This window comes from Hemicordylus capensis, chromosome 12, assembly GCF_027244095.1.
Source record: "Hemicordylus capensis ecotype Gifberg chromosome 12, rHemCap1.1.pri, whole genome shotgun sequence".
Classification (NCBI taxonomy): Eukaryota; Metazoa; Chordata; class Lepidosauria; order Squamata; family Cordylidae; genus Hemicordylus; species Hemicordylus capensis.
In genome coordinates this window covers 4869579-4886918 of record NC_069668.1, presented here as the reverse complement: position 1 = coordinate 4886918, position 17340 = coordinate 4869579, and the positions used below count along the sequence as shown (strand labels likewise).

At 48.6% G+C, this 17340-nt stretch overlaps 1 protein-coding gene across 18 annotated transcripts in view; it reads right to left on the bottom strand.

The window, feature by feature from the left end:
* Positions 1-17340, bottom strand: part of BCAS3 (BCAS3 microtubule associated cell migration factor) — a 535871-nt gene that overhangs the window by 422716 nt on the left and 95815 nt on the right. For all 18 annotated transcript variants that reach the window (XR_008311725.1, XR_008311724.1, XR_008311723.1 and 15 more), the window contains 2 exons: positions 11679-11755; positions 9965-10048 (listed from right to left, as the gene is read on the bottom strand). Coding sequence is in view for 15 of the 18 variants with exons in the window: in XM_053274524.1 (XP_053130499.1) it covers positions 9965-10048; positions 11679-11755 (161 nt within the window). In the remaining 3 variants the exon portion in view is untranslated. The remainder of the gene's footprint in view (positions 1-9964; positions 10049-11678; positions 11756-17340) is intronic.

The window sequence follows — 17340 nt, the reverse complement described above, 5'->3', positions numbered from 1 at the left end:
CCCCAAGAAAGCACTAAGCTGCCTTCCTGGAGCTCTCCTGAGACAAGGAGACTGTCAAAGCAGGCCAAGCAGCTGCCCCCCAAGTCTAAGCTGGGGGGCAAATCAGTGGTAGAGCACAAGCCTCGGCCTGTAGAAGGTCCCAGGTTCAAACCTGCCTGCATCTCCAGTTAGGGCTGGGTAGGACCCCTATCTGAAAAGCTTAGAAAAACCACAGTCAGTATCAACAAAACTGAGCAGGATGGTCGTACTCAGGAGGCAGAGGGGTGTGTGTGTGTGTGTGTGTGTGTGTGTGCGCGCGCTCTCTCGCTCTCTCTCCAGCCCCTCCTCCCCAGACCAGGTTTGCGATGTCAATTTCTAGAACTGAAGCTGGAAGCTTGAGTTGCCAAAAAGTTGGGAAAGACAGAAGCCGAAGAGCAGAAGGTCAGGCTCCTTCGATGTATATAGGCCTGGCCAACCTGGAGGCCTCGAGCTGCCAGCCAATTACAGGAGCTGATGTTGACACGTCCCTATCCCCTGCTGCACTAGAAGGGGACATGGAAACCTGGGCACACGCAGTCCCAGGTTGCTCACTTGGCTAAAACATCCCCAGCGATGATATTCCCTGTTCAGGCATCCCTGGCAGTAGCACACACAGCAGACGTATCACAGAGCTAAGCCTGCCACGTTCCACCCGCAAACATCTAAAACCAGCCCTTTTCCAAGGAGACCCTGGCGTGGCATAACACAAGACTAGAGGAAAAAACACTGGTGCTTGGAATGGCACTCCCCGTTCAAATTTCACAAAGGAGGGTGGTGAGGGTGGAGGAGAGAAGAACTGGTTCAGATCACAGAGTGGAGCTCGAGCCACAGATCAATCGCAACTGCTTTGATTAGTGCTAAAAACTCAAACTGCGGTGATTAGAAAACACATTAGTGTTCATCAATTAGCAGCTGAGCGGTTGGCTTCAATTATTCATGGGAAAATGACTTACACACAAGAGTCTGTTAGTGTGTTGTCAGGAAAACCTCTGAAGGGCCAACAGAATCAGGCGCCACTGTGTACTGACGACACCGATCCAGCCAGGAAGCCCGATTAACCTCTTAGGTGCCTCGGTTGATGTACTTACCCCCATTAATGCTAATGGAGATGCTACCACTTAAAAAAAAAAAACATGGAAAAAATGTTGGAGCCAGCCAGACCTTTATCAAAGGAAAGTCTTTGGGGTTTTTTCAAGTCTCTTAACAGGAGAGACATATCCTGTCATTTGTGTCTCCTCTTCCTCCACCTCTTTTTAAAACTCCCCCAGCAAACAGGAAGAAATAAAATCCTTAAACAGTTGGCACGCTCACAACGTCTTGGATGCAAACATACACACAACCAACAGCTGTGTGTTATAGGCGCAGTGGACCAACTGATGAATCGCTTGTTCTAGTGGGAAAACCCCAAAAACCATTTCAGCCTTTGATGGGCTGATGTGGGAGCTCAAGGGTGCTTTTTCCAGCTCAGGCTCAAAGACCGGAGCTGTGAGCTTCAGCTGGGGAGACTGGAGTGCAGCGGGTCAGGGGAAGAAGGCTAGGAGCCCAGCCTTCATCTGCAAGCCTTACCAATCCAGACGCTTCATACTGCCTGCCAATCATTATGAGGCACAACCTTGCTGAGCAATTAGTGAATGCCACCATCTGTGGGAGTTCACTAGGCTAGACCTCAGCCTGTGTGTGTGGCATAGGGGCAGAGAGAAAGAACAAGGAAATCAGAACGTTCAAGGAGATCAACAAAGAGTTGAGTGCAATTATGGGCTGGATGAGGACTCGCCACTCAAAGCGTAATCCCTGACAGGTGATCACGGCCAGCCTACCTAGGGCTGGAGGACCGTTGGGGTTCCCTGAACTGGAAAGGGTTACACTCCCTGAAAAGACAAGCCCGGGGGTGCTCCTGGACCCTGTGATGCAACTGCATTCCCAGGTGGCATCAAGGGCCAGGCCAGTGTGGAGAGAAAGCTTGACCAGCTTTGGCGGGCAAGAGACCACTGCAATCCCTTTCCCAAGACACTTGCCAAAGCTATAGGCTTAGGTCATCTTGCTTTGTTATCCACTTGCACTGACGACTGCAGCAGTGCTTGAAGGCGGTTTGGAGACCTGAGCTGGCGCAGGACACCGCAGCTTGTTTTCTGTCGCAAGGACATTGCTCCTGCTCTGACTCAGCTGCAACTGCGTTGCTGTCCGCTTCTGGGCCCTAAATGGTCTGAGGTGCTCAAGACCATAAATGGTACTCAGCCCTAAATGGTCTGGGGTCTGTGTACCACAAGCAGCCTCACTTCTTGGAGGCACCTCCCTGCTCCTTCAGGTCTGCGACAGTGCCTTCTCTGTGCTGGCCCCTACCTCTGTGGAACTGGCAACTGACGCCCGACTGGCCACGTCTTTGCTAGCTTTCCAGTGCTTACTTAAAACATGGCTGGCTAATGCTGAACACTTGAACATAGGAAGCTGCCTGGCAGCGGCTTCTCCAAGGCTTCAGGCAGGAGTCTCTCCCAGACTTATCTTGGAGATGCCAGGGAGGGAACTTGGAACCTTCTGCATGCAAATCAGGGGCTCTACTACTGAGCTACGGCCTGATATCCAAAAAGTGGCATACATGAACTTCCCATTCAGTCGCTGACCACACCAAGACTTTCAGCAAGGTGTCCCTGCCTTAGACCATGCTCTGGGGCACCCTTTATGGCATCCAGCATCAACCTACTGAGGCAGAGGATGGTTTCCCCCCAACCACCAATCCCATAACCTCCTCAAAAACCCTGAAGATAGAAGGCTATGTATCTCAAATAAAAGATCCACACAGGAATGCTTATGCAATACTGTACTGCAAGGGCCTTCTTTGGAGAAAACAAAAAATCTCAGAAACAGTCTCCTACACATACAGAAAGCCCACACTGCTGTTTTCGACAAGACATTAATCACGATCGTTTTATAATCCTCAAGCGATTAAACAAACGTTTGTAATTACGAGCAGATGCAATTCTCCAGGCAGTAGGAAAGGAACTGCATTATAAATGCACAGTAAATTTTACCCAGAGAGACGATATAATCAAAGAGCAGGTTAGAAAGAGCTTCGTTTAATTTATGCATGCAGACACAATAGACCCTATTTCTGGATCCACACACACACACGTCACAGGGCTTACAAGAACACTGACAACTCAAATTTTTTCTCTCACCAAATTTTCAAATGCATTCTGCATAAGGTGGCGGGGCGGGTGGGGGGAGAAGAGAGCGAGAGAGCCCAAGCGCTGGGGAGGCAGGAGAGGATGGAGAGATCCAGGCTGCTAGGTGAAGAGACTCTTCTCAAGAGGTGATTCAGGGGAGGTGAAGTAGCCCCCCAGTGGACCTTTTTTGCTTCAGGAAAAGAGATGGTCTACTGCCACTATATTCAAGTGTTTATCTCTCTTTGCTGCCTGTCCAGGTGTGCCCCCAGGCAGCCCCTTGGGTGGAAAAAAAGCTCCTACATTCCCCAAACCACTATTTTTTAGAATGCTTATTCATTAGGAAAACTGCTGTAAGCCATTTTGAGCCCAGGAGACAGAGCAAGATAAATATCAAATAAATAAATATGTCCATAAGTTACATTACTACTTGGAATATTGACATACCACCTTCCAACCAAAAAGAGTCCTCAGAGGGTTTTACATCGCATGAGGAATGAGCAGAAGTCCCCCAACAGCTCATAATCTACCAAGGAGAACAAGGGAGGCACCAGAAAAAGATACAGGGAGGGATGCTATGCCGGACTCTCCTTCATCGGGCTCCTTCAGATCACAGGCTGGGATGGGCCACCCCTCCTAGTCATGTGCAAGGTAAGGAACATAGGAAGCTGCCATATACTGAGTCAGACGCCTGGTCTATCTAGCTCAGTATTGTCTTTACAGACTGGCAGCGGCTTCTCCAAGGTTGCAGGCAGGAATCTCTTTCTCAGGCCTATCTTGGAGAGTAGTAAAGTTGTTCCTTCGAGTGGGTGCCGACTCCTGGCAACCACAGAGCCCTGTGGTTTCCTTTGGTAGAATACAGGAGGGGTTGACCATTGCCTCCTCCCACGCAGTAGGAGAAGATGCCTTTCAGCATCTTCCTCGATCGCTGCTGCCCGATATAGGAGTTTCCCGTAGTCTGGGAAACATACCAGCAGGGATTTGAACCAGCAACCTCTTTCTCACTAGGCAAGTTATTTGACTGCAAATATATATTTACTAGGCACAGTCTGGGAAGCACACTGGTGTGGATTCGAACTAACTGCCTCTTGCTCCCTAGGCAAGCTGCTTCCCCGCTGCGCCACTGCAGTCTTGTGGAAGCATGCATTAATTTTTCCCCTTGCTAAGCAGGGTCCATCCTGGATTGCATTTGAATGGGAGACTACATGTGCGAGCACAGCAAGATATTCCCCTCAGGGAATGGGGCTGCTCTGGGAAGAGCAGAAGGTCCCAAGTTCCCTACCTGGCGGCATCTCCAAGATAGGGCTGAGAGCGACTCCTTCCTGCAACCTTGGAGAAGCCGCTGCCAGTCTGTGCAGACAGAGGTGCACTTACCCATGGACTTTGGGGCTTAAATCCAGGACCTCCACAGCCCCTAGGACCCCCAAATCCTCTTTAGTCTGTCCCAGGTGGTGTGGTCGCCCGGCGGAGCATGAGGATGCTTAATTTGCAGGGGAGGTGGGAGGGACTCCAAAGGCCTTTAGGTCCAGGCTCCAAAATTACCTAGGTGTACCTCTGTGTGCAGACAATACTGAGCTAGATGGGCCAAGGGTCTGACTCGGTGTAAGACAGCTTCCTATGTTCTAACTTCATAGCAGTAGAATATACTACTTCATATACTACTCCATATATATACGTGTATATATAGACTATACTACCCTATAGTAGTAGAACAGTAGTAGCAGCTATTACCCACACTCTGAAATCCAATCTGGCCACAGAAAAGCACGCAACGGAAATTTTGGGGGGGAAATAAAAGCAGCCTGCTTATCTACGCAGTAACAGCCAACGAATGCTGCACATTGTAGCAGAGGGGGAGCGCCAGATTGCCCCCAAGAAAAAAGTGGATTTCCATTTGACCCAGTTGCTGTGCCCCTTATTCCCTCATGCAGTGCACAGATTTGCAGGAACTTCTTGGGCAAGCGTTAACCTTTTCCATGCCGTATCAGCTGTCCTCCTGGTCCATTAGTGCTAATGGCTGTGCTCTCACAAAAGCTGTTAGTGCTCATTAAGGAGTTATCAGGTAACCAGAGAAAACAGATGCCTGGAGATTTTTCTTGTTGTTGTTTTGCTAAATCACTTCAGCCAGCTGGGTGGCAGTGGCGGCGGGGGGGGGGGGATACAGATGTTAGTAGGTGAAGAGGAAACCTGGGTAGGTAGATTGGGTGTTTGACATTCAGAAAAAATATATTTTTGCTTTAATTTGTGGGGTGGTGTGGGGATTTGAGTTGAGAACTTACAGTTTGCTGCACCATTGATAGAAGCAACCACAACAGATGGTTTGTTTAAAATGTCAGCAACAGACTATCACGATGTAAAAATCTCTAAGATACAACTTTCTTCTCATTTCCACTGAAATGACGCCAGTCAGTTGTAAAGAAAATGGTGAGGACTGCAACATTTTATTGACTAATTGATAAATTAAGAAGGTGCCCCTGATTAACTGGCAACCAGGGTTGGTTGGTTTTTTTAATGTAGTCCATCTAGCTCAGTATTGTCTTCACAGACTGGCAGCGGCTTCTCCCAGGCTGCAGGCAGGAGTCTCTCTGAGCCCTAGCTTGGAGACACAAGGGAGGAATCTTGGAACCTTTTGCTTTTCCTAGAGCGGCCCCATCCCTTGAGGGGAATTTCTGACAGGACTCACACATGGGGTCTCCAAACTGGACAATGCATGCTTGCTATCACCTAATGGCGCAGCGGGGAAATAACTTGATTATCAAGCCAGAGGTTGCCGGTTCGAATCCCCGCTGGTATGTTTCCAAGACACCTCTATCGGGCAGCAGTGATATAGGAAGGTGCTGAAAGGCATCATCTCATACTGCGCGGAAGATGGCAATGGTAACCCCCTCCTGTATTCTACCCAAGACAACCACAGGGCTCTGTGGTCACCAGGAGTCTAAACCGACTCGACGGCACGCTTTACCTTTACCAAAAGTATATCTCCCTGCTCTGCCTGGCTTGCCTTGCTATTTTGTTCTAGCCCCAAATCATAAACCTTTCACCTTGCCTTCACCAGACTCACAGGACCTTGTCCGGTGATAAATTCCTAGATGAACTTGAGTAATAAATTCCTAGGTGATAAATTCCTAGATGAACTTGAGCCATTACAACTCCATCCACTGCCTGGACTTCTCTTCCATTATTCCCTTTAAAAAGCAAAAAACAAAAAAAGCCTTATCTTCATGTGTAAAATAGCCCAATTGTTGGCTTCCCTTGGGAGTGACAAGAACCGGAGAACAAAGCAAAAGGCAGCCTCCTTAAAATAAAGCAGCACCTCCGTTGATCAAAGGAGAGGAATCCTAAGTCATTTCACACAGATAAGAGCTATCTGCCACCCAAACGGTGCCTGGTTTAAGCTCTCATTAAGACATACAGAGGCCTACCAGAGGGGGAGTAAGAAAGGCACAGGGCGGGGAGTATTTAAGTCAAGTCTCAAGGTGCCACAAACACAGGCACCAAGAATCTCTGACTGGCAATGTCATTGAAAGACCAGTGCGGAGTCATCCCCGCATTATGGTGAACATGGGAGATTTCCCACTTCGGTCCAGGACGCCAACCTTCCAACAGGGGAGAATTAGGGGAGAAGAGCTGGTCTTGTGATAGCGAGCATAAACTGTCCCCTTAGCTAACCAGCGTCTGCCCTGGTTTGCATCTGGATGGGTGACTACATGTGAGGCCTGTAGAATACTCCCTTTAGTGGAGGAGGCCACAGCTCAGTGGAAGAGCATCTGCTTGCATGTTGACGGTCCCAGGTTCACTCCCTGGCAGCATCTCCAGACAGGCTGCCTGAAATCTTGGAGAACCACTGCCAGTCAGTGTAAACAATACTGAGCTAGATGGATCAAGTGTCTGACTCAGGATAAGGCAGCTTCCAGTGTTCCACCACTTTGAGGACGGGGCCCTAGTGCAGTGGCTGAGCATCTGCTTTGCAGGCAGAAGGTTCCAGGTTCAGTCCCTGGCAGCATCTCCAGGTAGGGCTGGGAGAGACCCCTGCCTAAAACTCTAGAGAACTGCTACCGGTCAGTGCAGACCATACTGAGTCATTGGCACACTTTACAAGTGGTAACCTCCGCACCTGCTTGTCTGAAGTGGTATAGTCCTTTCCAGTCATTGCAACCAGCACACCCCTTCGTAACGCAGGACCCAGTGTGGTGCACCATCCCTCCGGAGCTCACGCAGTTCCAGCCCCAGGTTCCCAGTACAAGCTCCAGAGATCTTGTCAGGGTTGCCACATTCTGGTTTTCCAAATCTGGGTGCCTAATTTGCATATTATGTGAACTGGCTTGAAAATAATTTTGCATCTGCAAGTTAGCAGCTGCTCTTTCCATTTGACTTGTATTTGCTCTGGATATCTACCAGCAATAGTTGGGGAAGATACCTTTGCCTGACCCATTTTCTTGACAGATTAACAGCAGCAATAGAACAACAAGAAAAAAAGGCACAGCTTTTTAATTAAGGCTGCAATTCTGTACACACTTATTGGAGAGAAGATCTAATTGAAACCAAGGGTGCTTACTTCTAAGTAGGCATGCATTAAATGTAAAGCCAAGGAAGTCCTAAAAATCACAATGCACAGCCTGGTAGTCAGGAAGTGATTCACATCAAAAGCAAGCTATCCTCTCAACTGCTGATAACAAACAAGGCAAAATTTCTCAGGGGATTACTGTAATTGTGAAAGTGAAACCCTCCCAGCTAGCCTCCAGTGGTCTTCCTCTCTTAATCCAAGTCCAACAGTTTGAGCAGAATAGCACAACTCTGCTTCTACAAGGGCTAGAGCTTAGCGTTTTTTAGAACAATCCGAGTGAGATGCTAGAAATCCGGGTGAAACACGGAATTCCGGGGGCATGGCAACTCTAGCAATGGGGAAGCTCTCACCAGTACACTGGGGCCTGCCTTGCTGGAGGGCAACTAAAGGAACCCCTCACTAATTGGCATGAGGACTGGTGACTCATCAATTGGTTGATACTCACTTTTCCCAAGTCACCATTAAAAAAGAAGCAATTATTATTATTATTATTATTATTATTATTATTATTATTATTATTATTATTTTAAAAGACAGACAACAGTGTGCACACATCAATGAGAAGAGCCACACTGCTTTTCCTTCTCACTGACACCAAAGGAATTTAATGCAGATCATGCAAGTTCAACACAGTCTCCTTCCCCCAGGGCAGGAGATTACGTTTGCCTCGAGCAATACAAAACCTGTGATTTTTCTCTCCATCCAGCCACAGCTTTGTTGGCATCAACAGCCATCATTCTAGGACACTTTGCCCCCCTCTTTTCTTTCTCTCTCTCTCTCTTTTTAACATTTTGATTGTTTTTCCTAAGGAAATGGCATGACCTCTGCTCCTCTTTGCGGGTTACTTTAAACATGGTTGTTTTGTTAAGGGCAGGCAGCCCTGCCAATTGGAAACTCCCTTGGGAATTCCATTTTGAGTCTAAACCACCATGTTTGTCTCCCAAAGTGAGAGGTTGGCAAGTTATAGCAAGTTGAACTGGTGAGAACCTGGGTCTCTACCCATCATCACTGGAATTTGCTTTATTGCAGTGAAGAACAAATACAAAACAAAAAACAACCCACCCACCCCAAGAATGTACAGGTATGTATATATTATTCAGCATTGGACACCAATAGAGTACTTTTTTTTTAAAGGTTCTTATGGCTGAAAGATATATCTATTTCCTATATAGGAAGCTGCCTTATATCAAGTCAGCTCATTACTGCCTACACTGACTAGCAGCAGCCCTCCAAGATTCAGGCAGCAGTCTTTTCCAGACACGTACCTGAAATGCCACAGAGTGAACATGGGACTTTCTGCATGCAAGCAAGGGCTCTACCACTGAGCTATGGGCCTCATCTCCTATGAACCTGCTGTCTTCTGAGTCAGACCCTTGGTCCATCTAGCTCAGTATTGTCTACACTAACTGGCAGCATAGGAAGATAGGAACATAGGAAGCTGCCATATACTGAGTCAGGCCCTTGGTTCATCTAGCTTAGGATTGTCTACCCAGACTGGCAGTGGCTTCTCCAAGGTTGCAGGCAGGAGTCTCTCTTAGCCCTACCTTGGAGATGCTGCCAGGGAGGAAACTTGGAACCTAGATGCTCTTCCCAGAGCGGCCTCATTATCCCCTGAGGGGAATCTCTTCCAGGGCTCACACTTCTAGTCTCCCATTCATCTGCAACCAGGGTGAACCCTGCTTAGCTAAGGGGACAAGTCATGCTTGCTACCACAAGACCAGCTCTCCTCTTGCATCTCTCCAAGGTTTTCAGGCAGGAGTCTTTCCCAGCCCTACCTGGAGATACTGCCAGGGATTGAACCTGGAACCTTTTGCATGCAATGCAGATGCTCTGCCACTGAGCTACAGCCCCATCCCCTAAGGGGAATTTCTTACAGCAAACAGTGCTCACATGCAGTCGCCCATCCAAATGCAAAGCAGGCTGGACCCTACACAGCCAAGGGACAGCCCATGCTCGCTATGGGAAGACCAGCTCTGCCTCTCAATGGGATATCCAGTAGCAGATGATGGGAAAGGCTTTGCCCGAGACCCTGGGAAGTTGCCGCTGGTCAGAGCAGACAGTAGTGGGCCAGACGGACCAATGCGCTGAGTCGGCCAAAGGCAACATAATGATGTTCACATCCCAGGGCTGAAAGCAGGAGGGAGTCAAAGCGCTGCCCTGCTGGGGAGGCAGATGGTCGCTCTCTCCAACACTGAGCGGCCCTGACGACTGCTGACATACTCACTTTGGCTGCGCTGATGACCGTGGCCGTGTAGGACTGGATGTTGTCTCCGCAGGCCCCACCACGGGACTGATGGCACCGGATCAGCTGTCGGAAGAAAGAGAGTCCCGTCATCTCCAGTCCACGGCAGGAGCATCCTAACACCTTTGGATGCCCCTTGCGGGAATGCAATCTCTCCCCGACACCACCACCACCACCACCACCACCACCACCCTTGTTCCCCTTTCCACACTGATTGTGGGAATGAAATGAAAAAATCCCTCAGCATGTATAAACTTTTAAAAACAGGCAGGGAATGGGGAGAGTGCGGGCCAGGGACCCTCTTGCCAACCACCGGAATGGCTACAATCAAGAGCATTAAGCCATTTCCACACCAAGTAGTCAGCATGCTAAGAAAGGAGATGCCATACAGAGGCACATTATGAGATGTCAGAATGCAGAAAGACGATGTGTGGCGAAAGAGCGCATGCCACTAAGGACATTCAAGTCTGTGCCAAAATCTTGTCCCGCACCTGCGGTCGTCTCATAAGTAGGTGATGAACTCGATGGGGACATCTGAATTATTTTCCAATTGGTTTTTTTCTGCTAGTCCCCCCTTTCCCCACCCCCACCAAAAGACAGCCGCCCCCCCGTCTGCTAAAAACAGCTTCATGCTAAGACACACTTCCTGAGGGAACAATGGTGCCTACCAGCCAGTAGGCACATATAAATTAAATAAAGAAATAACCAAGCCAGCTAGTCAGAGGAGATGCTTTAGATCAGGGGTTCCCAACCTGAGGTCCTCCAGATGTTGCTGAACTACAACTCCCATCAAACCCAGCCACAATTTATTGTAGGTTTAGATGTAGAAGCACACACAGAAGCCCTGGCCAAAGACATCTAGTCTGCTCTGAGCTTACGCAAGTCTCAGAGGTCTTTTCCAGCCCTGCTGTCTAGAATCTTCTCAGGTGGAGATGCTGGGAGGAGGAACAGAAGAATCCAAGGGGGTCAGCTTCATTTTAAGCCTTGATATTTGGGTCAGCAAAGCAGACTTGAGAGTGGAAAGAAATACATACCAGCTTGTGACCTTCGTTCAATCCTCCAAACTTCTCTACTCTCAACTACTCAAAAGTCTTCTGTGTCTTTCAACAGCTGGACTCTTTCTCCCTTGCTGCCCCTTGCATCTGGAACGCCCTCCTGCTCAAAACCTTCCTCAAAACCCTTCTTCTGTGAAGAATTTGCCATCATCATTCAAACTGAAATGAATCTCAAGATGACTATGGGCTACCTCCAAGTTCAGTGGCAGGATGCCTTTGAATCCCAGTTACAGGGGAGCAACAGGAGGAGAAGGGGCATGCCCTCCATCTCCGGCTTATGGGCTTCTCAGAGGCCTCTGGTGAACCACTGTGGTAAACAGGATGCGGGACTGGATAAACCTTGGGCCTGATCCAGCATGGGATGTTCTTAAGAACATATGCCTGTCTTTAACAATCTTCATCTCGTTCCCCTTCCCTCCATTCCATTTCCAGGTTCTTCAAGGGAAAGGCTTGTCTTTCACACTTAGAGTACTCTGCAAAGTACCAACTCTGACAGAATAGCACCAGTACCATTTGGAGCTTCAACATGCTTCACCAAGGTTGCATCTTCACCTCTGGTCTTGCCCAAGAAAGTTCCATAAAGCGGCCTGAATTTATATTAACAAACACATATACATATATGTGCACAATAAATTCCTCACCTTGTTTTCAGCATAAGCCAGCCATCGGCTTCCCAGAGCTATGGGGTTCATGTTTGGACCTGGACATGGATAGCAGCCTGGAAAATATCCAGAAAGAAGCACTGAGAAATACTGGGACAGACTTCTTATGAAGAATTCAAGCTCTCACCAAGAAAGCAAAACACTGTGCGGTTGCTCGATTAAATGGTGCTGGAATTAATTAATTAACTGTTATTATTTATTTATCAGGCCTGCAGAAATCCACTAGTCTACTAGTCTGTGATGAGTGAAAAATGATGCCTGGTGAGTGAAAAAAATTTCTGATGAGCAAATGTACCAACATAGCTTGATGTACCAGCATAGCTTGATGGCAAAATATTTTGTCTGGCTGGTAAACTGAGCCAACATTACTTCACCCCTGTTTATTACTAATTATTATTATTATTACTTTGCAGTAAGACTGAGGGTTGGTTACCCACAGCACTGCCCCTTGGCGCATTATATTATATTATTTTTTAAACCCGTGGTGCTCTTCAAGATAGGCAAATGCAAACGTTTGGATGGGATTTATCAGCCTCCAAGCCTAAGGGTCAGGATCCGAAAAACCTCACAAACAGTATCCTACGAGGACTGTTGGGGCAGCCCCTCCCCGATCTTCTCAGGATAATGAAAGACCTGTGTCCCCTGAGGGGCTGCAAGAAAGCCTTTGTCACTGGCCCTTAGAGAGACCAACACTGATCAGTAAGGACTGTTGTGGGTGACCCTCTCTCCCCTTCCCAGTTTTAGCAGTTTGCTGTGTTAATGGAGCACCTTGAAAGTGGTGATTCCCTTCTGTTGGGCAGGGAGAGAACAACTGTTCCTATTCAACCTCAGCACAACATCCCTCCAGTAGTGGTAGCCGGTGTCTCCCTTATGTTCCTTTTAAGATTGTGAGCACTTTGGGGACAGAGAACCACATAATTTATCTAATGCAGGCCTGCTCAACTTTGGCCCAGCTGTTTTTGGACTACAACTCCCATAATCCCTAGCCACAGTGGCCAATAGCCAGGGATGATGGGAGTTGTGGGCCAACAACTGCAGGAGGGCCAAAGCTGAGCGGCTCTGATCGAATGTTTACTCTTCCATGTACTCCCCTTTGAGAACTTTTGTCGAAAAGCAGTATATAAACATTCGTAGTTGTAGGTGTTGCCCAAAGGGAAGGCAGAAGAGGTGTTGGGAGAGCTCTTATCAGCAACTCCTCTAGAGAGCCATCCTGGCCTGTGAGGACCGTTGGAGCATTCGCCCCCTGAGATCAGTGGTCCCTCTCATGTTTTTCATCTGTATGCAGAATCAGTTTTTATTCTGGGCAGCCGTATCAAGGCAGTGTACGTGCACATATATTCAGAGTGGGGCCTTCCTGATACAACCTAAGCAGGATCTAAAATTAACTGAGTGGACATCCAAAAAGTCGTGAGCGTGCGCACGTGCACACGCCTTGGAAGGTGCCTAGATCAGTGCTTGAGATTGTACCAGTGGCCACACTTTGTGGGCCTGATTCGTGGACTCTCCCTTGCAAACATAATGCCAGAGAACCTCCTTTTGTGTGCAACACCCCAATATCGAGCCCCCTTGATCGAAAACGTCAAGCCATTTCAACTCCAGCTCCTTTAAAGCTCCTCTGTCAACCTTCCTGGCCGGCAGCCATGAAGACCAATGGTCTGGTCTTCCTTAGGCACACAGGAAAGGTGGGAAGCACTGAGTACTTCCTCCCCCACCCCCCGATTTATACATTTAGTTGGGAGGGAGCACTCATTTGCTTCAAGTTACAGACAGTCTCCATTCTGGACTGTCCTATATATCATTAGGGCCCCATGAGCTTAAAGGACATTTTTACCCATCCTCTCAATATGCAAGGTAAGCAGATACACTGCTAAGCTGACTTCTCCCCCTTCCTCTCAACTGAAAAACAGAGGCAAAGAGAGAATTCTATATCATTCCCTTCTTGCAGGATCCATTTTATATGGCTTTTAAAATGTACACCAATGACATCTATCAGTCTTTTCATTTCGCCCCACTTAGGTTGGTTTTGGGTTTCGTGCAAAATCGTCTTGGGTAGGCAATGCTCTTCCAACCTTTTAATGAACATTTCTGGTTGGTTTTTCTAGACACTGCCTTTTTCAGGCCCAGTACAGATGAAACACCGCTTGGTCTCCTAACCATGGTTAGGAGAACAGGAACATCACGTAAGCTCATGCTTTCCTCTCCCTCTCCCCTTGCACACGAATTGGCCTCCCTTTCATTTTTGCAGCTAACCATGGTTTTCTGTAATCTGCCTTGGTGTTTCTGCCAAACACAGTTAGTTCCAATCCATGTTTTGCAAGCCTGCTTCTAACCACAGTTGCAAAATGCAGTTTAGAGCTAAAACGTGGTTTTGTGGGAAGAGGAAGTTCTTGTGTGAGGGAATGAAGCAGCTGGTCTGGTGGTAACAAGCATGACTTGTCCCCTTAAGCTAAGCAGGGTCTGCCCTGGTTGCATATGAAAGGGAGATTAGAAATGTGAGCACTGTAAGATATTCCCCTCAGGGGATGGAGCTGCTCTGGGAAGAGCATCTAAGCATAATCTCCAAGGTAGTGCTGAGAGAGACTCCTGCTTGCAACTTGTAGAAGCTGCTGCCAGTCTGTGTAGGCAATACTGAGCGAGATGGAACTATGGTCTGACTCAGTATATGGCAGCTTCCTATGTTCCTATGATGACCCAGTTCAAACCCTTCAAAGTTCAGACAAGCATCCGGATCATAGTCTCTAGGCATTTCAGAGCTCATTTAAAATTGGTTTCAGCTATCAAAAGGTTTCTGGTGGGGAGTTACAGAGGTCATTCCTTTTCCATTTGAGAGTTCCAAAAAATGAGCCACGTGTGTTGGTGGTGGCCACTAGCTTAGATGGCTTTTTAAACGGGTTAGACAAGTTTGTGGAGAAGGATCCGTGGCTCTCGGAATAGTTCTGAATACCAAGTTCTGGTGACCAGGAATGGAGAGGGGAGCTATCGCTTTCACACCCTGCTTGTAAGCTCCCCAGAGGATTCTGACTGGCCACTGTTGGGAGGCAGCATTCTGGATTAGATGGACTTTGGTCTCAGCCTGGTAGCATAGACTGGGATCCAGAAGACCCCTTGGGCAGCAGAGGGACATGTACAGTCCTCCTTCGCCAACCGCGAGGGTGCCGGCAAAACCTCTCTGTTGACAAATTTGCGGGTGGCGAGCAACTGAAATCAATGGGAAACAGGGGGTTAGGGGAACTGCGGTTGCAAAAAAAGAGACCGAAAAATAAAAGGAAAAAAAATAACAAAAATATTGCAAAGAATCATCTGAGATCCCTTAAAATCACCAAGTAAGTAAGCAAGAGGAGTGAGCAAATTGAACCTCTGGGAAATTTTGAACTCCCAAAAACCGCTTGAAGGCACGTTGGAAGTCAAAAAAACAACAACTCAAATTCACTTTAAATCATGAGTTGGCAGGGTCAGCAAGAGGAATGAGTGGATTGAACCTCTGGAAACCTCCCCCCCCCAAAAAAAATTGCGGAAAATCCCCCCAAATCACTAAAAAATCTCACCAACATGAATACTCGGGTCATGGTTGGTGAGACCCCGTCACCGATACTCAAAACTGCGATTGGGAAACCCACGGTTGGCAAGGGATGGCTGTATAAGAAGAAAAGATAGAGTCCCAGCCATAATGCCTTCACAGACCTTCCCTGCCTAGAAAACAGGGTTGCCACCAAAGTCATTTCTGTCCAAGACGTGTTCACATGCCATTTTGGGAGGGGTCCTGGGCCCATCTGCCATTGGTGGGTGCCAGAACCTGTTCCCGAGTAACCTGGCACCAACCCCACTTGGTCTGATTCTGCAAGGTAATTCTCATGCACTGAAAAAGATGTAAAGCTGCCATGCTGAGCTCAGCCAGTCTAGTCCTGTCCTATCCATTCCGCCTGGCAGCAGCTCTCCCATGCCTAAAGCAGAGGTCATTCCCAGCCCCTCTGTCAAAGATCCTTTTCTCTGGAGATGCCAGGTGTTGAACACAGGACCTTCTGCGTGAAAGTATGCGCTCCACCATCGAGTTATGGATGGAGAAGTTCTGTGGATCTATCTGTGGGTGAAAAGGCATGTACCATGAAGACAGCCAAGAATGATGGGCCACTCAAGGGCAGTCTTCTGGGACCTTCTGTACACAAAGCATGTGAAATTCTCACTGAGCCATGGCCCCTCGAGATGTTTAGGTGCTCCCACAGAACTGACAAACTGTGCCAAAGTACGGGAGTTTAAACAGTCCCACGAGCATAAAAGTCACTCTGCGACCGGAAGTACACAAGCATATTTCAAGATCAAAGGTTCTTCATCTCCCCTGCTTGGAATCCACCACCCTCCATCAGCCAGATAATCTAACCAAAATGGTAACAGACCAAGGCAAACAGAGGTGTAGAACGGGAATGAAGAGTAAATAAAGGATAGGAGGGGACGCTTTGTTGCCTGACACTGTTTATTCCCAGAAGATGGCAACAGATCATTGAGCCCTTTCAACAAAAATTTTGTTTGTTCCTCCAAAAAATGGGATAAATTAAGCTTGTTTATAAAGGGTATGAAGTAATATAGTTTGCAAATGTGTTTACAGATTCCCATTTGAGATGAAAAGCCCTATAGAAATGCCATCACTCTCCCAGCCCGTAGCATCTTCCATTGTTCTTCGGCTTCCTCCTGTTTCGATCCTCCCTTGACAGTTCAAGGGCTCTGGCGACCAAGATGCTGCTAACATGAGAAAGCTAATTGCTAGAGCACCTTGGTAACAGGAGAACTAGATATTCTGAGAAACATATGGAGCTGCCTCAGACTCTATTGGCCCGTCTACTTGGACTAGGAGTGGCTCTCCATGGTCACAGGCAGAAAAATCTTAGCCAGGTCTCAAAAGGTCCATTCTATAATTTGCATTTATCAGGGCCATGCTGGGAACCAGACAAAAGCATACCTCAAGCCATCAGGGTTTTCCCGGAGGTACTTCAATACCAAGTCAATGCGTGGAGTGGATGGAGCAAGCTCCTATCTCCCAGTCCCAAAAATCCATTTAATATATAGTCTTCAAATAGAGGACATCCTCTATAATAAGATGCCTGTGTCCATCCGTGGACACCCAGGCGTGTGTCCGTGCCTCCCTCGGCCGCTCTGGGCATGCGCGGAGCGCATGTGCAGGACGGCCGAGGCAGAAACGGAGACAGGCACCAGGCAGCGATCTTGGTTGCTTCGCCTGGCCATGGAAAGGCCAGAAGCGGCCGCCGCGAAGCCAGGGAAGAGGTGGCGGGGGAAATTGGCCGAGGCGGCGGCAGAGCCACCGCCTCGGCCAGAGGAGACGGAGACCGGGCCGGGAAGACAGAGACCGGGGACGGGGACGGGGACCGGGGGCGGAGCAGAGGCCAGCGGCGGTAGGAAGGCGACTGCGAAGGGCCCGGCCTGGCCGCGGAGGCCGCCAGCGGCCCAGCCGGAGACCGCCCGGCTGGTGACTGGGTCGGAGGGAAAACAAGGCCACAAGCGGCGGTGGCTCCAGGGCACCAGGGAGCCATGTTTGCTGCTTTGCCCAGCCGCGGAGTTGACACAGGCGGCTACGAGGAGGGCAGAAGCGCCTGCGGCAGCCGCAAGAAGGCATAGGCGGCGGCGGCTCCAG